We start from the raw sequence: 23,113 nt of genomic DNA, 5'->3' as shown, positions 1-23,113 counted from the left end.
TATATATATATATATATATATATATATATATATATATATACACACACACACACACACACACACATACATACACACACACACACACACACATATCCATTGAATGTTTTCAGAAACAAATTAGACAATTAAGGATTAGATATTTATTGCTTTATGTAGCTATACTGATTTTTTACCATTTTATTGGATTGTTGTTTTAACTCTGTGAGTCACTCAGAATCACTTTGGTGAGAAGGGCAGCTATGCAAATCAAAACAAATCAAACCAATTAATAATAAATATTATTAGTATTCATTAGGATACTGGAGATATGAACAGGATGGTGGGACTATATCGTTGTGAACTTCTCAGTGACATCTGACAATATTGTATTTCCATTCCACACACCAAGTATTTTAGACAGATTACAAAACATAATTTAAACATTAAAAATATCTAAAATGTTTTAACAGCTTAAGAAACCAATAAAATAATTTAAATATGCAATAAAACTAGATTTTACAGTCTTTTGGTTTAATCTTTTATTGAAAGAGTAGTTTAAGAACAGAACTAATTAATTAAAAGAGCAGATGGCTCTTTCTCTGTGTTTCTCTGAAGATCTTTAAAGAGAATGGATAGCAATCTCTTGGGGATATACTAGAACTGGATTTCCTACCTCCAGATGGCAGGATGATAAACTAGATGTGAACTGAGTGGCCTATAAGGCTTCCTTCAATTCAGTGGTTCTAGAATCTTTTGGCTTATTATCAATTTCAAAAGGAACACAGATTTTTTTTTCCACATATGAACCAACTGAGGGAATCTTTGAATTTTTAGATAAAATTGTGAGGAGAAAAGATCTTTTGCCACGTGATTAACAAATTATACACGTCTTGTCATTTTGATAGAGGAAGTATTCTAAACATTGAGGGGAGCAAAAATTGCACTTTTTTTTCTTTTAAAATTCAGCATGAACCAAGTCTCCTGAAATAGATGTTTCCATAGGCATTTAAAAAAAAAATGCAACTATGCACAAACAGGATGCTGACATAACACCAAAACCAGAAATAGGTAATGTTAGCATATTGAATGTTTTTGTTGTGCTGACTGGAAATTCCATGAATTATAACTTTAACACATACAGGTCAGCAGGCTGTAGAAGGTTGGCTCTGTCATACACTCCTAGATAAGTCTGAACCTAACTAAATATCCGTAAAGCACTATGAAGCAAAGACAGATATGTTTTGCTACAAAAAATATTACTATCTGGATTGCAAAATAATGCAATTGACAAGAGCAGACCCTTCTCTGCTCTCATTTAATACATGGTAAGTAGTTCTAAGAGCTACCTTGTCATTTTCCTCCACCATCTTTCTATCATAAATGTTGAAATATATCAATGTCTTATATTTGGGAAAGACATTGAATTAGATGAATTCATTGTGCAATATTTCTTGTGTTCCTATACTGCACAGTTATTATTGTATATGTTTCTTTTTTGCTTCCAAGATTAAGACTATATAATGATGGATATATTTGGCAGTTTAATTTTCTCCATAGCAGCTTTTTAAAATCTGTTTTTTTTCAACAATTATTTAAAAAAATGTTATATTTTATTTGAATGAAATCCCTAACAAATATGCACTTTCAAGTCCAACTTTTCTTTGAAATACTGTGAATGTAAAAACTGTCTAACTACAGAGCTAAAAGTGAAATGAGCTAAATAAAGAAGAGGAACAAAAATCAAATGAGCATTCATAACTATGTGCATAATAACATTTCTTGTTTGAAGTGTTAATAGAATGTATGTTGCACTGTGCCAAACTCCTCCTGCTGCTTCTCCTCCTCCCTCACAAATGAAAAAAATCAAATGTATCAAAAGTGGTAATGTGTAGAGGACAGAGGGAATGGACTTGAAGGACAGGAGGAAAAGTCTCTACCAAGACAATAGTCATATAAAAGAGGACAGAGTCTGGGGCAAGAATGTAATCTGAATAATTCATACTATGAAGTTCTTATGAAGGTAAAAGGAGGGAAGCAGGAAGTACATTCAGACTTGCAAGAGTCTATTATTATACTTTTACAATAATTGTAGTATTGACCTACATTACATTGGATTCCTAATCTGATCTACCTTGAAGAGCTGACATAATAAATAATCATTAAAGTAATAGTCAGATGGTTATACTTCTAAACCTTCACATAGCAATAGCAGTTAGACTTATATACCGCTTCATAGGGCTTTCAGCCCTCTCTAAGCGGTTTACAGAGTCAGCATATTGCCCCCAAAGTCTGGGTCCTCATTTCACCAACCTCGGAAGGATGGAAGGCTGAGTCAACCTTGAGCCAGTGAGATTTGAACCGCTGAACTGCAGATAGCAGTCAGCTGAAGTGGCCTGCAGTACTGCACTCTAACCACTGCGCCACCTCGGCTCTAAATGAAAATGTTGAAAACACAGGTGCAATTAAAAGCAGAGATGGGTTGCTCTCGGTTCAGCCCGGATAGGGCGAACCAGTAGTAGCGGTACAGGAGGCTCCACCCATCCTCACCGAAGCGTCTGGGCATGCACAGAAGAGTTGCATGTGTGTGCACCAGAACCGGTAGTAGAAAAATTGGCAACCCACCACAGATTAAAAGTCTGAGTCCTTTAATTTCTATATAAGGTACACAGAAGGCTATAATACCTACTATATACTGTAGATAGATATCAAAGAAGAAAACACAGTAGCACTTATAAAAATCAGATATGATGATTATCTACTAAAACTTTCTGAGAAATATAGTCATATATAGTTCACCTTAATGGGTCTAGCAAGGTACAACTTTCGGCTTTGTGAATTTTTGTTCAATTGTTAATGCCTTAGCCTTTCACAATGCATATGCAAGTATTTCCTTCTATACAAAAGGAAGTACGGATTGCATGTACATTAAATATTTCAGATTTAGTCTTCCACAATCCACAATAGGTAGCAGAAAAGAAAAAGACGAAATGCCTGCTATCTAGCATGATCTACAGCTTTGCAATGTAGGCCTCCTTGTATGTATGCAGAATAGACAGATTCTACAAAATGAACAAAGGAAAAGACTATGGCTGTGACATTGGTTAAGTTCGATGAAGAACATGGAGGAAAACAAAAGATTGACATATTGTCATTCACCCACACTTCATCCTTGCTAAGCCAATAATAAGAACCAAGCTACAATTTAGTACAAGGGCTGTCAAAATGGCAGTACGTGGGCTGGATGCGCCACATGCAGGCCACACCCACCCCAGCTCCACGAATGGGGAAAGCATCACGAAACGTCAAGTGACAGCAACATGATGCTGTGAGTTTGGCACCCGTAATTTAGTATAATCAAGTGAATCAAAAGTTGTAAATATGCTCCTGGTACATTTTACTACAATCCAATATAAAATTATTCAAAGTCTCAATATATGTTACAAGGTTATTGTAGTAAAGATAAAATTAAAAAGTAATCTCTATGCAAGCTACTTGTAGATCCTGGAGAAAATAAAAGTCTCCATATCTAACAAATATATACATACTGATGTGTTTACATATAAATTCATTCACCATTCAAGTTTCTTTAAATAAATCAGTCGTGGACTGATTTTAGACAGAAATTCTTTCTTCATTTTCTATATAAAAATTCCATAAGGTTCTAGTCAAAATTGGGAACCAAAATTGTAAAACCAAATCAATAATCAGAGGTGGGGGCATAGTAGAGACAGATAGACTGACTGACTGCCTATTGGAATCTTTTGCCTGAAATAAGTTTCAGGAGGATAAACTGAATATATGAGAGAATCTGTCTGTTAGGAAGATTAAGTACTACTATTGAGAAATAAAAGTTCTATTTAAGATTATATTGTATATAAGCCGCACAGAAAGTCTCTCTCTCAAAAATCACCCAAAATAGATTTATTCCAAGTAACTTCAGAAACTGTTGCTAACATGAAAGAAGACAAAGAGAACAAAATTGTGTCTCTTGAAAATATTTAGATAACTTTCTCCAACTGTCAATATGTTTTCCGGGAGGCAAAAGTGTACATCAGAGTTTTAATCACTGGCTAAACCTTTCGGTTGGGCCAAGACATTAAGTGATACAGTGATACAGCATTAACTGCTGAAGCCCTTTAAATATTTCCAGACATACTTTCTACAATTGGCAGAACGCTTGTTTTGTAAAGCATTGTCCTGAAGTAATAGCATAGCAACAGCAAGTTAAAACAGAACTGAGCCAAGTTAATAGTGTTTAAGCTGTTTGCTGCATAATAGTATTCACATGTACATTCAATCAGAATGAAAGTTTGATACAGGTGGATCTTCCTAAGGTGAAGTTACTGGGACAAGAGCAATCGTGTTTCCTTTCTTCATACATATCATCAGTAGCTTGCACTAATTTTAAATCCAGAAAGCCTTTCTCTGGTACACAGTGGCTATAAATGCCAAATCAATTTTCAACAGATAATAAAGTCCATGTTTTACAATCAGCAATGCAATGTTTTACTACCCAGAATGTAAGCTAATAATATATAGCTCTGCTAAATGGAAAATGCAGATATACTGTTTAAAAAAGGGATGGCTGTGAGATGATGGATCATTTCGGCTGGGACCTCATAGCTTATGTGTACAAATGTTTTGAAAATATCACATGATGTAACCATGTGTTTAAAATTATAGCCAGTTAAGTTCTCTGCTAAGAAAAATATGTGGGCAATTTATGAAATGCACTCCAGGATGGAGATGTCTTAAGTAAAACCAGATTTGAAAACACCCCCTCCTCCTTCCCCCCCCCCTGGAAACATGAACTTAAAAAGTTCTGCAGCCACATCTGGAGAGCAGAAGTAAAGAAGAGGTGGTCTGACCTAATACCAGCCATCTTCTGAAAGAACAGCATTATTTCTAGGCTGCAATGACTGTGATTAGTTATTGTCCTTTTAAGGCAACTATCCTGAAGATTGCTAAGGGCAACAATAAAGCATTCTGTAGGCCAACATCTGCTATTTGAAAGGATGGTAAAATGACTGGTAGATTTGTAATTTTACAAAAAAAGACAGCCAACTCTAAACCAATGCTAATAACAAAACAAATTCATAAACTGTGGCTGGTGTTTTGTTTAAAATGTGAACAGTGCAAAATTACTGCCATTCTGTACAATTTCAATTTTGTCTACTCAGAGGTAATTCCTACTAAATTCAAGAGACTATAAAGCTCCAACCTCAAAGACATGTATGCTTTATATGATTTACTTAATTTACTGAAAATTAAGGCCTTGTTTCATAATGCTATGAATAGGGCTGTGTATTATGGACTAACTTGAAATGTTATGTAGTAAAATGTCATGTACTGCTACCATCCATATAGCTATACGAATTTACTGAAAATATCCATCTTATTGTACTGTAATTCTTCCTCTCTATCCCCAACAATAGTGGCTTTAGAAAGGTTTCCATCTATAGCAAATATTTATAGCTAATCACACTTGTAAACTATAATACTTGGAGTATTATTGCAATACTTAAAACCAGAAAAGATATAACTACTGCATGCAATCTCTCATTTTTTTTTCTTGCAATGCAAGAATCCCAAATACCTGAATTTCTTGCAAGAATGCTTCCTCAAAACTCAAGGCACATACAGCAATGACATAATATTGATTTCATAAAATTTAAACATCTTTTCCACTCCTGAGCATTATCTCTTTATTTTAAAAGTACAAAATCTTTCCCAGATGGCTAATAATGCTGATTTGGAGGAAAAAATACCAACAATATAATAATAAAAGGCTGAAATATGCTATGAACAGATTGAGAGGCAGTGCATCCTAAAGGAAGGGGGGGTAGGGAGTACAGATGGGTGTCAAAAATAGCCAAGTGTCAGATCTGCTCAAGTATCTCCATTCTGGCACATGCTCTCAGTCACAGCTGTTAGGGTATTCTCTGTATCCAAGTGTAAGGTTTTCTAACACTCAGAGCTAACATTAGGACTCTCTCTTCCCAAAGCCTCGCTTGTACATCATTTTTGTTTCCAGTTAAAAAGCCTGCTGGAAATTCAAATTTTATGTAATTATTAAATTCTACAGCCTTGATAAGTGTCTACATAAACAAGTGGAGTTCAACCCCTTTTTATTAAAGATGCATGGTGATTTAACTAGTAGGTAGATTAAGTAATTTGAGAGCCAATGATTTATTAAGTTTAAAGATACAGATACTGTATATAGATATGAATGCTTTAGACACTCTGTGACAGTTTAAGTATCACAAAACTATTTATTTATGTCTTTATAACAAACATAACATTCCAAAGAAGCATTTACAGTTTATATATCCATATATGCAAAACTCCTATAGAAAACATTGCAGCATTTCAATGTGAAGGATCCCTGCAGTCATAGCTATGTTACTAATTAAGATTACTTCTCTCAGAATGCAAGATCTGCACATTATCACTTCCAGACAAAGAGTTAAAACTGGTATTTCCTATCTTTGGTTAATATTTATTCAAATTAATTTGTCTGTATCTCTGCATCAATTCTCAGCCTTCTTCTATGAGCACGTGTATTCTCACTTTCTTGATTTCGGACTGCAATTGTGACAAAAAAAAAAAAATCAGTGATAGAAATGACCAGGAATACATATCCCAGAAAAAATAAATTCTTCAAACACTGGCAATACCTACATACAACTGTGGTCAAAGCAAACTGGCAGATAATATTTCAAATCACTATCTGTGATGGGTACACACACTTCAGCAAAGACAGCATCTTTTCTTCTCCCCCCCCCCCCAATCCCTACCTAAAATAACCAATCAGTTGTAGAATCACTCACTGTTATTTAAAATCTATATATAAGTAATCTAATTATCATTTACGGATATGTTGCAAATATACATGTAAATTGCAGAATGCCCACTCAAGAGAAAGATTCCATTCTTCCTTCGTTTACAAAAGATTCTCTTTTCCTCTCTCGCACACATACTCCCCCGCCTTCAATCCCTTCACATAATTTACTCAACACCAATGAAATATTTCCACTGGCAGTACCATTTATCAATTAGGCAAGAGGTCAAGGTCCAAGGATAATATTTTCAGGAGGAAACTGACATGCTAAAAATTTCCACTTCCATAACAGTTTCACTCATTCAGCAGATATGCAGTTTTAAGGAGATGTTAAGGAGAAATACAGTTCCCATATTCAGCCGCTGCTCGTGAGATACAGCGGGTTGGTTTTAAGTGCAAAATCAGAAGCAATTTGTTGTATTCCCTCTCACTTCAGGTCTCTAACACAAACTGCTTTTCTGAAAGCTCATTGTGAGGACTTTCCTCATGATTACACAAGTCCTCCTTCCTTGACGTTAAGATTTACAGATAAAAGAATACAGTCAAATGTATGAAATAAAAACCCCTTTCTCGTCAGAAACTCACTGAATTGTGCATCCCCAGGCAGACGGGCTAGCCACTGCGTTTCCTCCTTTAATATTCAGCATTGCAATTTATTATACCCTAAATAATCTCTTGTGTCTCTCTTTCTCTCTCTCTCTCACACACACACACACGCACATTACACAGCCCACTACAAATAGGATCCAATTCACATTTCAAACTATTCTTTGAGTACGCCAGCCTCAAAGTCTTCAGTTTATCTGTCAAAAAAATCTATCCATAAAATGACAGGAAAAAAAAATCAAGGAAGAAAGAAAGAAAGGGGGAAAGGGGAGGTCACTTACCAGGCATTATGAATAAAACAGAGCCACAGTAACCGATTCTCTCCTAAAGGCGAGGTTATTTAGGTCTCAGTGCCTCCTGTTCTGGAATGAACACAGAGAAACAAGGAGGGCCATCCTAACTGATTGTGCCTCTGTAGCTGGAAGCAGGATGCTGGGCTCATACATTTGCAAAGACAGATGGAGAGCTGACAATCTGTATTGCACTTGGAGCAGAAATGTGAATGATGACAGGAGCACATGTGGCCTTGAACCTAACCCCGTCTCTTCAGGCAGAACAATGACAGGGATGGGTGTGCAAATTATCACAGTCCCCCCCACACACACAGCTGACTTCTTCTACTGTACCTTTCACGGCAAGTTCCAGAGGACCAAAAGAATAGATAGCAAAATGCAGAGTGATAAAGCTGAACACTGAATTATTCATTTTCTCCCTCTTTAAAAGTTAACCCTTTCTTCCAGAGAAAGCATCTATTAAAAACCTGCACTTCCTTCTCTATTTCTCTTCCCAATTAATGACTATAAAATGTTAAAAGGGGAGGGGGGAGCTGAACCTGGACTGCTAATTTTAATGTGCAGAAGCAATGGGCTTAAGCCTATGAGTTTATTTTTCAGGGAAAGGGGGAACAATTCTGTTGTTGAGATATGGTTTTTATCACTGCAAGCAGAGTATCAAAATCATTCCTTTTGTCAGGCTCTCAATAGTATGTATAAAATAGAGCACACTTAAAGACAGTCCAGTTTCATTTTACCACAATGCATTTAACCCCCCTGGAATTCTAGCATTGATATGCTCCAAACATTTGTAGCTTACTCTCCCTCTACCTTGCATATCAAACTGCGGGAGATGAAAACAAAAATCTTCCCTGCAAAGCTTTTTTCAAAAGCTAAACAATCACGTTCTTCCCATTTTTTTTTATTTCTGCGTGTCTCTTAAATGTTTATTCTTTCCATGAATAACATATGCCTGACTAGGTTCAATGCACTCTTCCTTATTAAGCTTTAATGGACACCATGATACATAAAACTACAAGTCTTTGTTACAGTGCTTTATCTAAAGCCGCCTATTTTCTTCTCAGCAGTCTGTCTTCTGTCCTTTGTAAAGCATCAACTGCTTCCTAAGCGAAACAGAAGCTTGATCCTCATATACCTTCCACAATGCATTCAGGCTTACACAAAATTCCAAGCAAGTGGAAAAGCCAACTCTATTCATTCATCCACTATCCCCTCCCATTTTAAAAAAAACACACCTCACCTTGTTTCCAATTTAGCTCCATTCAGACAAAGCCATATTACTGCTTTCTCTCTAAACATTTCCCCAAATCTATATGTTCATGTCAATTTGCCAGGGAAGAAAATCCACCTAAATATGTCACTATATAAAGGAATATTTTGGACCTAAATATTAGGTCCAAAATATTAACTTAAAATGTAATCTACTCAGTGTGTGTTGTATCCATTGTCTTTTTCTTCCAGGAAGGAAGGAAGGAAGGAAGGAAGGAAGGAAGGAAGGAAGGAAGGAAGGAAGGAAGGAAGGAAGGAAGGAAGGAAGGAAGGAAGGAAGGAAGGAAGGAAGGAAGGAAGGAAGGAAGGAAATATAAAAGTAGGAATTATCTGATGAACTACTTGGCACGTTGAAGCAAACTGATTACACTTGCTATTGATCATGTATTAAATGATGTGCTGTACTTTCAAGCAGGAAAAGGGGGAGGGAGACAGATACACACAGAGAGAAGTCTACTGCTGAATTTGTGGTATCCTTTTTTAAAGAAAATAATGTACAATGTTTCCTCAATGTCAACCATAACCACTTAATGGTATTTATTTGGAGGACAACAACAGTTAGATGTCTACTGTATACTATACAATACAATTCTGGGGGATGTAGGAAATGAGAACAAAACTCTTATAAAGCAAAGAAGTGTTACAGACATCCATCAACTAATCTGACAGGAAGAAAGCAAAAGAGAACATGATAATAATATTTATGCAATGAAGTGTTTAAGAGAGACCACTACTTCTTTATTTATGATTTAAAAGCAAACACATAAGGCTATGCTTCATATGTGAGTAGGCAGGGGGCATTTTTGCTAATGGAAAAGCAGTGTTTCATCACTGCACAAGCAAGGCAGATGCAGCTTTAGAAACAGAGGTGAAAAGAATGGGTCTAAAGGTACCACACATTTAAATAAAACAGAATTGTATTCAATCTTAAAAGTGGGTCAATATCAACACATTGTAAATCCTTAAGCTATGGCTCAGAAAATTGAATGCTACCATATGCTGTGTGATTATGCATCTTTTCTATGTGTAAAAAGGCTTTTTAAGCTGTTATCTGACTGCAGTAATTGCCATTTAAATTGATCCACGTCAACAAAAACTGGATCCCTAGAGATTCTCACCTAGAAGACTACTTATGGAAGGCGGCTCACAGAATGCCTGTACATCTGAGGCCTACTTCAGCATTTTCTCAAGCAGCCAGATGCAGAATAATCTACTTGCCCCGCCACCCCCTCCCATATTTAATGCTCAGAGGCAAGCGACCCATTTGCCAGTTCTGCTTCAATAAGTACTTCTGGATTTTTTTTAAAAAAAAATTAATGCACTTAAACAATGCTATAACAGTTTTTACTCAGTTTTTACTTTTGTTTTGTTTTTCATGAAATGAGCCCAAAAGAAGCAACAGCGATTAAAAACATGTGAATAGTGATTAACAGTTCTGAAAACTATCAGTATTCCTTGCCTGGTTTGCACAGAACCCCCTCATCAATACAAATAACTAAACATTCCTGTTTCTTGCATCCAGAGAAATGGAGTGTACAAATACAAAACTATAACTAAAAAATTATCCACGGGAGAGAATATTCCTGCATGTTAGAGTCTTAAGCCTAAAACTCTTTGTGTAATCAGGTGTGCTGAAATTAATGCGGGCATAATAATATGCAGGTCAGGATAGTGGCCTATAGCTTGAAAACAGATCCTTTTCCTCTTGTGCTTATACTAACTTACTACAATAGATGAAAGTCCCTTGAATTGCATATATAGTTGATGAAAGTTCTTTGTTATCAACAGCTATGGAAGAAAATGCTTTTCTGAGGATCTTTCCAACTTCCCCTCTCTTCTCCTCACAGACTGTTGTGATACACTGTGACTTCACCCAGCCACTATTAAGTGAGTTAATTCAAAGGCATTGAAACCTCATTGATCCTAATTGAAAGCAATACATCCAACCAAATAGTTTTCTATCCCATCTGTTCTGGCCTGCCACCAGCTATTCAGTTCAAGACAATTAATAGTTTCAGATAGTCTGACTGACCCAATAAAGGCACTCATTTAAGCAGGACTGCATTAACAAAGTGAAAAACCTAGGGCAAAATGGGTTCAAATGGAGCATTTTACTCCTACTTGGCATTAACAAAGCTGAATAATGCTTATTCTGACTTTTTATGTGCAAGGCTTGATAAACTGAATGAGGAGGCACTCAATGATCAGGCAACGGGCCCTGATGAATGGTCATTAGGACACCCCCTCATCTAGAGGCAAAGCTACTCCATGAAGTAGCATGCCAGTTGAAAAGAACAGACTCAGTCATGTCCACTCACTCGTTCCATTTTCCTACTCAGGCCACTGGCCACCAAATGAGGCTGACATATTGGAAAATAATATTTTATGGGTGACCAACAAGTGAAAAAAGAAGCATTCATTGGACTTTTGAATTTTGACCTGCTAGGTTTGTCAGATCCCAAAGATTTGATTTTTCCACTCGACTGGAAGTCATCAGTGTTTTCACTAGAAATTTTACTGACAAGGCAAACCCACCTAACAGATGAAGTGTTGAGGGGTTTTTTTGTGGAGAAACTCCTTTTGGACGCTTTCCTAACTTTATTCATTAGACTGTCAATGTGATGTACAGTAAACATAATATCAAATGAAATCATCTATTAATGTCTTGCACTGAGTGACAGTATTCCCTATTATATTTCTCTAGCAAATTTCTGTCACTTCCCTTTCATTAAAAAACATTGAAAATGGGTTTCCAGTAATGTGTTTTGTCTTATTTCATATTAAGATGAAAATTAGATGTGTCACACCTTTTACAAAAGATAAATCTGTGTGTAAAGGCCTGCATTTAGATATCATAACTGTACTCAAGTTAGAGCATAAATGTTCCAACAGAGATCAGAGACTCAAATAATTGATTTTCTTCTTAGTCCTGCCATGACACAGTATCTACACTAAACCTTTAACAAAGACAATTTTCTTTCCACTCAAAAAATCATTAAAATAATTCATGATGACATGTGATTTGTGGTTTCAATTTATATCTTGGAGAAAACAAGAATAATGCCAGTACTTTGACTAAATACTTTATTTCTTTAAAAAGTAGCTATGTTTAGAGACTAGCGTATGTGTATTTTTTTGTATGGGGGGAGAGGGAAAGAGGGAGATTGTTTTTTTTCTATTCTCAATATGCTTTGGAATAGGTGGGAACAGGGAATCCTCAAATATAATAATCTTAAAAGAGATCTTAAGTATTAAATGTACACTATAGACATGTATAGATATCTTAGAAAGAGGCCAACATTGTGAAATTTGTCAGCATCATGGCAATCTGGCTACACACTGAAGGCAACCTGGCTACATACTGAATTTAATAAAATACAATTGAAAATGTATTTTGTCTTTTTATGTACACTGAGAGCATATGCACCAAAAACAAATTCCTTGTGTGTCCAATCACACTTGGCCAATAAAGAATTCTATTCCATTCTGTTCTGTTCTATTCTAAAAACTGAATCCAGTTAGTGAAATTATGTAAAATTAACACACAAATTGAAAGTATAGACATTTAATTTAAGCCTAATTTCAAACTAGAAATAATGCTACTGTCAGAGTCTTATAAACTGGACATTATACAAGTAACATAAATAAATATTATGAATAATCAATTACTATCTTGCAATTCACTTTGTAAATTGAAAGGGACTAGACAGCTCACATATATCTTTTCAATGAAACAAATGGTCTGCCTTTAACTTTATATTCAATTATAAATATATAATAAAAATATCTGTAACCTATCATAAAAACTTCCATATAACCAATGAAGCTAATTAATGTCCAGAAATCTTACTCTGAGCAGAAATATAATAATCTACCATATTATTTGAAACTCTTATATCAGACATTAAAACTGATCCAACGTTTTGTTTTTTTTCATTATGCATACATTTGAGCCTTTGGTATGCTCAATGCGTTATAGGTTCCAAAAGGGAATACAGTAATTCCTTTATATAAATATTAGACTTTCACTTTTTTAAAAGGAGCATTTTGATATATCTGATGTGTTTCCTCCCTTTTGAGAGGGGATTGCAATAGAACAGAGAACTTTTTTTTTTGTTCCAGTGTCACCCCCTCCCCATTCTGACAGAGAGTGAGTTAGTTTTGTTAAAATGCAAAGGGTTGATAGCGTATGCTCCAGTGAGTTTGCTCCTCTCAGCACCAAAGACAAAAACCTGCATCTCTGGCAGCCATCTGGACAGATTTTTCTGAATACTTGCTCCACACCACACTGCAAGCAACATTTCAGAGCTCCAGAGCTCTGTGGAACCATTCATGAGATACCAATTTCATTCCCCACCCCCTTTTTTCATTTTATTACAACAATAAATGCTCAAAAGGATTGTGGGCAGCATATTTAAAGGGAACAAAAAGATTTCAAAATTCTCCACATATGGCAACCCGAGTTTCTAACTTTCACTTTATGCTAAAGATTGTTTAGAATTTAGAATTAGCTGTGTATATGTGGGAGAAAGGGAGGGAGAACTACAGGAATATATCCAATTGGATTCCAAAGAAAATAATCTCTGTCCGCTAGACTTGGACTTTCTTATGCCAAATACTCTACAGAAATATTTCTGTACACAATTACCTACTTGGGTGGAACTGCTGTTTCTTATATCAACTGTTGCCTGTTTGCAATGGAATGAGAAACAATTTTCAACTATCATATTGAACATCAAAAAATTATATATTAGGATGTAGGGGGCTCATTAATTGGTTTGAAATAGTCTGCTTGCTAAAGAATCACAAAACTAAATGAATGCAGGGAAGCAAACCATCTGATATTAATTTTTACTTTTAATAATTGCATTTTAGAAGGACTTTATTGTTCTAAGCTTGAAAGACGGCTTTACTCTGAGTAGGATTTTGTGTTTCAGTTGTGCGCAGCTCCTTATTAAAAAGGATTAAGATATTCTTCATGAAATCCACCAGGTGGAGCAAATATGCAACACTATAGAGCTGTCTACATAAATTCAGATTACTAAACTACAGTAACACTTATAAGGGGAGGCTGCTACTTTTTCCTTTTCCACTTCTTTTCTATTTAATATATCCATTAGCTCTAGAGCTGCTAACTTACACACCAATGTTATCCAAATGTCTTGGTTAGTGGGATTTGCCTCACTGGAATCGATTTCTCATCACTTGTCTTTAAATTTATCCCATCTGAAGTCCCAGGCTTTGGGAAGTTGTTATGGTTGAGCTACTAGTCTACACTGAAAAAGACAGAAAAAAAATAAATGCCACTCTCTCTCCTCCACTAGACCGATTAGATCCCACAGATTAGGCCTCCTCCGAATTCCATCCGCCGGCCAGTGTCGACTGGCGACTACCCGGAGGAGAGCCTTCTCTGTGGCTGCTCCGACCCTCTGGAACTAACTCCCCATGGAGATTCGAACCCTCACCACCCTCCAGGCCTTCCGCAAAGCCCTTAAAACCTGGCTGTTCCGACAGGCCTGGGGCTAAAGAGCTGTTGCCCCCGTCTCGAATGGTATGACTGTTGTGTGTTTTTTAAATTATGCATTGTTATGTTTCGTTTTTATTTTTGTCTGTACCCCCTTCCCTGATTTGAATTGTGAGCCGCCCTGAGTCCCCTTCGGGGGAAAAGGGCGGCATATAAATATAATAAAATCAATCAATCAATCAATCCTCGATTAAGGAAGGACAGCTTTTGATGGTTGGGATCAGGTGTACAACCACTTTGGTGTGTGGTGCTTCTTTAAGGTACCTCATACAGATAGGTCTTGATTAGTGAAGTTAGAGAATCCCACGGACATTAGTTGAATTTGTACTATTTGAAGTGCTATTTCTATGGAAAATATGGTAAATGGTTCCAGCTTGATGAAAAAAAAATCATGAAAATATTCAAACATATATGTTTAATATGTATACTAATGAAATATTGCAGTAAATTATAAAAAGAATGTACACTTAATTTCAATTTACAGTTGACGAAGTCACAGAGTAATTACAGAAAACAAAACAAAACTTACTGTAGATTCAGGCATTCCAGCACCATCCTATTTTAGTAAAGTAATAATGAGCCTCTTCTTTTAAAAATTTGTACTGTTTTCCTCTAATGGAATCTTTCTTTTTTTCCATATTACACATAAGAAGATTAGCAGCATCTAAACCCCAACTGTAATTGCGCATTTGCAAGCCTCAACGGTGCACAATTCATAGTAAATCAAATAATCACATTATTCAAACTCACATTAATTGCAACCCTCCTGTACATCTATCAACCAGAGTGTTGCAGCATTCTTTCCTGTACTTCTGAGTAATATGAAAATATTATATAATAGGCATTATCATCTTAGAATAAACATAATTTCCTAAAAGAATGATTCTTAACTTGCCTCTTCTGTTTACTACAAGTGCCTTTACTGCAATTGGAACTTGTCAAATTACTTTAATAGTGTCAAAAACGCTTCTCAAGTCATATCTGTAACCCATCCTTACCCATTTAAGAAACATGGCTTTTATTTATTTATTTTTCAAATGTAACAGGCAAGTCTCAACTATGTCCAAAACTGGGACAAAAATTTCCATTGCTAAGTAAGGCAGTTGTTAAGTGAGTCATTCCTGATTTTAAGACCTTATTGCCAGGATTGCTTCACAAATTGCTGCAGTTGTTAAGCGAATCCAACTCTTCCCATTGACTGTTGTCAGAATCTGGCTGGGAATCTTAACGGCAATCATGTGATTCTGGAATGTTGCAACTATTGTGTGTATGTATGTATACATACATACACACACATACACACACACATGTGTACACACCCACCCACCCACACACAACTAGATGCAACATTCCAGAAGCACCATTGCAGAAGCACCATATTCAAAGGATCAAAATTTGGACACTTTGCAACCAGCATAAATTCAAGGACTAGTTGAAAGTCACTTTTTTCACTGCTGTTGTAACCCTGAACTGTCACAAAATGACAGTAAGTCAAGGACTATCGGCATAGATTTTCTCTATAGATGGCAAGTATTGCAGACATCTTGATGGAAATACGCTTGATGAAATCAGATTTGACCTGAAGTAGCAGAACAGTACTGTAAAGGTTCCTTTCGCACGTATGTGTTAGTTGTTCCTGACTCTAGGGGCAGTGCTCATATCCGTTTCAAAGTCAAAGAGCCAGTGCTGTCCAAAGACGTCTCCGTGGTTATGTGGCTGGCAGGACTAAATGCCAAAGGCACACGGAACAATATCACCTTCCCAACAAAGATGGTTCCTATGTTTCTACTTGCATTTTTACATGCTTTTGAACCGCTAGGTTTGCAGAAGCTGGGACAACTAACGGGAGCTGACTCCGTTATGCGGCGCTGGGGATTCGAACTGCCGACCTTTCTGATCGACAAGCTCAGCATCTTAGCCATTGAGCCACCACATTCCATAACAACAATACTGTAGTATTCTGTCATAAAATATGGGAGAACAAAGACTACAATAAGCTAAACTGGCATATCTAGGTTCCTCCCATATAAACCTCCTTGTACAATAGTTGGGAGAAAATGAACAATAACCTATGATATGGATCATGTTCTACATAAATTTTCTCCACGACTACCCATCAGCTTATTCATTTGATAACATTTCTCCATTCGAGGTAAGCCAATTGTTATATATTTGACATATTTGAAGAAACACTTCTTATTGGTTAGTGCCTCATTTGCTTTGCCTTCTGGAATTGTGGGTGCTCCATAACTGGAAGTTTTCAAACAAAGGTTGGATGGACATTGATCTGGATATTTTTTTTCTTAAACAGTGGTTTGGATTAGAAGACCTTCAAAATCTCTTGCAACTCTAGGACTCTGTGAATGTGTCTTCAGTGGAGGGGGTAAATCACATTATACAATTTTCACACTGTTTCCATTTTTTCCCTTTTCTGGAGAAAGTTTTAAAGAAGATGGTAGGACTTTGGCTACAGAGGATACTAGATGAAGCAGAGTTCAGCCAGTTGTGACAGGTTCTGGAGAACCGGAAGAGAAATGGAGAGAATGAGGATTTTGCAGTATCCTTCCCCTGCCACGCCCACAAAGCCACGCCCACAGAACCGGTAGTAAAAAAAATTGAATCCCACCACTGAGATGGAGCAAACTGTTTGAATCCCATCCAGTCAGAATTGAAAATTGGGCACTGATGGATGAGTCATGTCCAAATTTGAACGTTACACTGCAGTAGAATCTCCCGCTATACTTAAGGTATGTATTAAGAGAAGCTGAATTTAAGAGTCCTTGCACTGCAGAAAGTAGCACAGGCCCTAATTTTTCCCAGAATCCCTGAAGCTTTATCTGACCATCCCCAAGAAAATACAGTCAGTCTAGTGAGGGTCTTGTAACATAGGTGACTAACAATAAAGCTTCTGCTTGAGATTATTCACAAGTCGCTCTGGTTGCTTGTACCTGATATTTACTTCCTTGTCCTATAAAAACTCTTAAAGGCACTCAGTATCATGAACTGTGACATCTTTCTGGTCTACTTGCAAATCTAGGAACAACCATTTTACAATTGTTCTACTTCTTCCTGAATGGAATGGGTGAGTCAGTGATTATGAGCAGGAACAGCTATATTCATGGTTGCTGCACTGTTTTGTATGCCCAAGGCCCATTTTTTTCTTCATGTCATTGAACATTTACATGAAACTGCCAGAAAAGGTAACCTGGTTTTTTGACGTAAAATATTATCTGGTTGAGCCAGAGATTAAGTGAACACTTTAGTAACTGGAGACTGCATGGAACAACAACAACAAAATTAAGCTCTCTAAAGATGACTTGGCTCCTCCCATCGTAAGATGAGTTTGGATACTGAAATTGTGATGCTATTGGGTTTAATGTGAGTGCTGGGTACCATTTTAGTGATAGTTAATAGTTTTAAAGGTAAAGGGACGTCGTGGCTCAGTGGCTAAAGTGCTGAGCTTGTCGATCAGAAAGGTTGCCAGTTCGGGGTTCAAATCCCTAACACTGCGTAACGGAGTGAGCTTCCATTACTTGTCCCAGCTTCTGCCAACCTAGCAAGTAGAAAAATGTAAAAATGCAAGTAGAAAAATAGGAACCACCTTTTGTGGGAAGGTAACAGCGTCCCCTGTGCGTTCGGTGTTTAGTCATGTCAGCCACATGACCACGGAGACGTCTTTGGACAGCGCTGGCTCTTCGGCTTTGAACACCGTGCCCTAGAGTCAGGAATGACTAGCACATATGTGCAAGGGGAACTTTTACCTTTATCTTAATAGTTATAATATGATTATTTGTTATTAGAGATTTAAAGGATAGCTTCTTTTTTATGTTTCTACATTATACATTATATTGTAGTACATTGTAATACATTACAGCCTTACATTAAGTAGTGTCAACATTATAAGAATGAACAGAAGAATTTTCTTGTACACCTCGATTATTTGATATTTTCTTGAACAAACCTACAACTAAGACTTAAGCTTACTGAATAAAGAACAGGCCTGACAATCCTACAAGCCTTTCTAGAATGTGCCAAGTCTGGGATTACTAAGGAATCCAGGATCCTGTGAAGGCAAAAAACCACAATGGAACTGAACCTCTGGAATGTTTGGATCCAAATAGTCTCCCATCCACCTCATGACACTCCTCTCCTCCCCATTTTTTAACTTCCTGATATCAGAGCTTCACATTTGTGGACTGCAAAGCTGCTCCAGATATTTCTCCAAGAGTCAGAAGCGTAGAACTGATTTTAGTTTCCCTGCTTCAGTCTTGGATGGAAAAAAAAATCCAACATCTCCTTTGATTCTCTTTAAAAACTTTCCATATAATGCAATAACCTAGTTTTACATAATTCTCATATATATTATACTTTCTAAAAGATGCTTAAACTTTTCATTTTCCCTCTTGAACATATAGCTCAAAAATTATACTACAGCCATTTAAAAATGCACAAAAAAACTGTTAAAACATTTTCTTCCTCTTCCTTATTCTACAAAACTGTACCCTCCTTCAACTAAAACCTTCCTCATCCTCAGATTATGGCAAACAAACCAAAGATACTGAAAAATACTCCATTTTTATACAGGCAGGGTATGCTGTTGCTGGTTCACACGGGTTCGGACGATCCTCTAGCTAAGGATCGGCCCATTTCGGCAAACTCACAAATCTCACCCCTGGCTGGCACACCTGGCCAGGTGTATCCACACGGCCCATTTTGGATGCCAGGTAAGTGGAGCACCTGCACTGAGGCTTGGGGAGGGTGAAGAGGCCTCCTGGAAGTTTCAGAAGACCAGAAACAGGCCGCATGGCCTCTGGAGGACCTCCGGAGCCCAGGGGAGGCCATTTTTGCCCTCCCTGAAACTCGAGGAAAGCCTCCAGAGTCTGGGGAGGGCCAAAAACGGCCCTCCCGGAAGTTCCAGAAGGCTGGAAATGGGTCCATTTCTGGCCTCCGGAACCTGGAGAAGGCCATTTTCACCCTCCCAGAGGCTCGAGAAAAACCTCCGGAGCCCAGGGATGGCGAAAAGCCCCCTCCCCTCCATGGTGCAGAAGGCTGACTGGGCCACACCCACCATGGCCACACCCACCCAGCAACCGGGCAGAGAGTCTGTTGCTAAATTTTTTGAAGCCCACCCCTTTTGAAGCCCACAGGGACGTTAATTTTAATCGTATAGTGGGCCATCTGTGCTTGTTTATGGCATAAACAGAGCACCTTCAAGAGTCATAAATGTGAGATTTGTAACCTTTAATGGACAAACAATCCAGTTTTAAAATACAGCAAAGAACTACATTACCTCAATATGGATTGGCTGTGTTTATGTAATAGCAGGAGGAAAAGTCTTTTATATGGCACTATGGTTTTCCCCCACAAATATTTTTTCCCCTTGCAGGAATACAAGAATTGATTAAACTAACATCGACCGAACTAAAAAAAAAAAAGAATACTTCAGATTGAGAAGCCAACCAGCCAACATGCTGTGATGTTGTAGTAGAGATCAGCAATACACCAAGGCCAGAAATTATAAAAAGAAAGCATAACCAGAGCCAACTCTTTTCCCCTTTTGAAAGAAAAAAAAAACATTTGGCCTTTCTGCTAGAGTTGTCAGCACCGGGAGAACAGTACCGGCAGGAACCTCACATTCCTGACCAAGCCCTCTTGTATACAATGCCTCCTGAATGAAAGGAACTAAAGCCCAGCAGAGATAGCCGACTGTCAGGAACCTGCCCTGACGTTAGTACATTGACAGGGTTGCCTTTCCAGGATATCGGAGCAACAACCTGCAGTGAGAGATACTGGATTTTCACAGGCTTCCAGATTGGATGTTTTGCTCTTCAGGTAATTAAACAAGGAAGCAGGGGCTTGAGAGTACAAGACTCAGCCAGTGCAGTGGCTCCAAACTTCTACATATCAACTTCCGCAAGAACTGCCTGAAGCGTCAACATAATCTTCTAGATATGTTTATCCTCTGAGTGACATAGGCGCACACAACTCTCCTTTCACTGAAGCAAATTTGCTAGTTTATTTCCAGAATTGTTCTGAGTAAGCAGCTTTATAATGTCTTTATTTTTAATTTTAAAAAATAGAGAGGTGAAGAAACAATGTATCAACTAGAAATAAATTAGCACTTCAAATATGTAAAAGAGTAAAGAATATGTAAAGTGTAAATAATAGGAATGATCTCTCCTGGGCTGCAAAAATCTGGATGCTTATGAGTCAATATAAAAGAATTAGAGTTTTCATTATCTCTTTGATGCCATCTGGGGGTCATCCATATATTGAACACAGACAGGGTTCCCAGCAGATCATGTTAACTTTAATGGATTTCATTATGGCTTCTTGCAAAGTATCTGCCTCCTTAATTATTGTTAAACTTTATCATAACCAGAGATGTATCATAGGAACAATAATTTAAAGAATTGTTAGGAACAGAATGTAAATACAGAATTTCCCTTTTTTGTTCCAAGTCCGTCCATACCTACCTACCTACCTACCTACCTACCTACCTACCTACCTACCTACCTACCTACCTACCTACCATCTCTACCGTGTTTCCTTGAAAATAAGACAGAGTCTTATTTCCATTTGATCCCCAAAATAAGCACTTGGCCTTATTTTCAGGGAGGTCTTATTATTTTTGAGATGCAAGAGGTGTCGAGCGTGGTCATCTCATGGTTGCTGCTGTGTTGCAATATTTTCAGGAAGTGCTTATTTTTGGGGAAACGGTGTGTGTGTATGTGTGTGATTGCATACACACACACACACACACACACACACACACACACACACACACACACACAATTTGCTTGTACCCATACAGCAGAGATGTTTGAATTGTTTGATGCAGAACACATGGCTGGTAAGCAACACAGAAGCAAAGACCGGGAAGGCTTTGAAATTGATCTAATTTCCTACTGTTTAAAATGCCATGCGAAATAAAACATTTTTTAAAATTAAAAAGTGAGTAACCTTCTGCTTTGTCTCAAGAATTTGTTGCATAGAACACAGGCTGAAAGACAAGAGAGGAGCAGTACAAAAGCAAGCTCACTTGTCCATGTTCAACACAAAGAACATTAAATGAAAACAACTGACATGCTGCCAAATTCCTATAGAGGCAAAGAGATTCAAATAAATTGATTTCATGCCTCACACTGGCCTGGATCACTGAGCAGTGGTACAATATACTCAGAACTCTGTGTGAGGCAAAGCCTATTAATGGTATCAGACACTTACTATATTACCAAGAAAAATGCTTGCTCTCTCATGCACACATGTGGCCAAATCTGTCTCTTAAGAGAAGATGAATATGAATATGAATATATATATATATTTCATTTTATAAACTAAGTATCTTTTCTCCCTTTGCATACATAATATCATCTTACAGGTTAACGTATTTCTTTTAAAAGGTATGAATGTTTTAAAGGTAATTTCTAACTGTTTTGAAGATGTGTTATGTTATTCCCTACTTGCTCTAAGTAGCATTAAGCTTCAAGGCCACTGCTATGGGATTTTGCTTCCTTTGATGGAATAGCATTGGAAATTCATGATACCCTACTTTAAGGTGACCAGAGGATGGGGGATTTCCTAAACCCCATTGAATAAAGAGGAGAGAATAGAGAGAGAGAAAGAGGGAGTGTGTGAGGATGGGTGATTTCCTAAACCCCATTGAATCCAGAGGAGGGAAGAGAGAGAGAAAGAGGGAGTGTGTGAGGATGGGGGATTTCCTAAACCCCATTGAATCCAGAGGAGGAAAGAGAGAGAGAAAGAGGGAGTGTGTGAGGATGGGGGATTTCCTAAACTTTAGGAAATCGCCCATCCTCACACACTCCTTCAGCCTCTTTCTCCCCTCTTTCTGGATTTGCTCAGAAGTTTTTAAAATTACCTCTTCTGTAGAGACCAGGTTATCAGCCACGTGAGACACACGCTGTATTTCTATCAGTAATCCCCTCCTCAAACAACAACACGGAGAAGCAGCAGTCCAGGGTGGGGGCGGGGGAGGGGCTGAGCTTGGACAGCCTCGGAGGCAGCTGCTAGCTAGCTCCGAGAGAGAGAGGAAGAGAGAGGGGGGAGGGAGCAATAGCAATAGCAGTAGACTTATATACCGCTTCATAGGGCTTTCAGCCCTCTCTAAGCGGTTTACAGAGAGTCAGCATATTGCCCCCAACAATCTGGGTCCTCATTTTACCCACCTCGGAAGGATGGAAGGCTGAGTCAACCCTGAGCCGGTGGGATTTGAACCGCTGAACTGCTGATCTAGCAGTAGCTTGCAGTGCTGCATTTAACCACTGCGCCACCTTGGCTCTCAAAGCAACAGAAAAAGAAAAAAATCTGTGAGGGAAGTCCACGGTCTCCACATGGAGTAAGTCTTCTCCTCCCTCAGCCATTGGCAACAGCTCCCAGGGACGCGCGGGCAGGAATGTGCTTGTCTCAAAGAAGAATATACGCTCCCAGTTGCTAGGAGAGCCTCGGCGGCTGGAGGCTTTTTCGTAATTTTAAAAAAAATCGGGAGTTTTTTTTAAAAAAACGGGACGCGGAAAAAATTGTGAAAAAGTGTGACTATCCCGCCAAAAGCGGGCCATCTGGTCACCTTACCCTACTTGTGTT

General features: G+C 37.8%; 1 protein-coding gene across 4 annotated transcripts in view; it reads right to left on the bottom strand.

The window, feature by feature from the left end:
* The window catches only part of RUNX1T1 (RUNX1 partner transcriptional co-repressor 1), a 158,118-nt gene that overhangs the window by 98,586 nt on the left and 36,419 nt on the right, over positions 1–23,113 (bottom strand). Inside the window, exon 1 of one of the 4 annotated variants that reach the window (XM_087706867.1) lies at positions 7,708–8,009. The exons of the other annotated variants lie outside the window; for them this stretch is intronic. Within the exon in view, the coding sequence (XP_087562993.1) occupies positions 7,708–7,714 (7 nt within the window). The 5' untranslated portion in view covers positions 7,715–8,009. Of the gene's footprint in view, positions 1–7,707; positions 8,010–23,113 lie in introns of those variants that run through there. 4 annotated transcript variants of the gene reach the window in all.

Source organism: Thamnophis sirtalis, unplaced genomic scaffold (assembly GCF_051295495.1).
Source record: "Thamnophis sirtalis isolate CommonGarterSnake01/CBP01778 unplaced genomic scaffold, rThaSir2_p1.2 scaffold_2, whole genome shotgun sequence".
Lineage (NCBI taxonomy): Eukaryota > Metazoa > Chordata > Lepidosauria > Squamata > Natricidae > Thamnophis > Thamnophis sirtalis.
The sequence above is the reverse complement of the archived record's forward strand: the minus strand, read 5'-3'. Positions and strand labels throughout refer to the sequence as shown.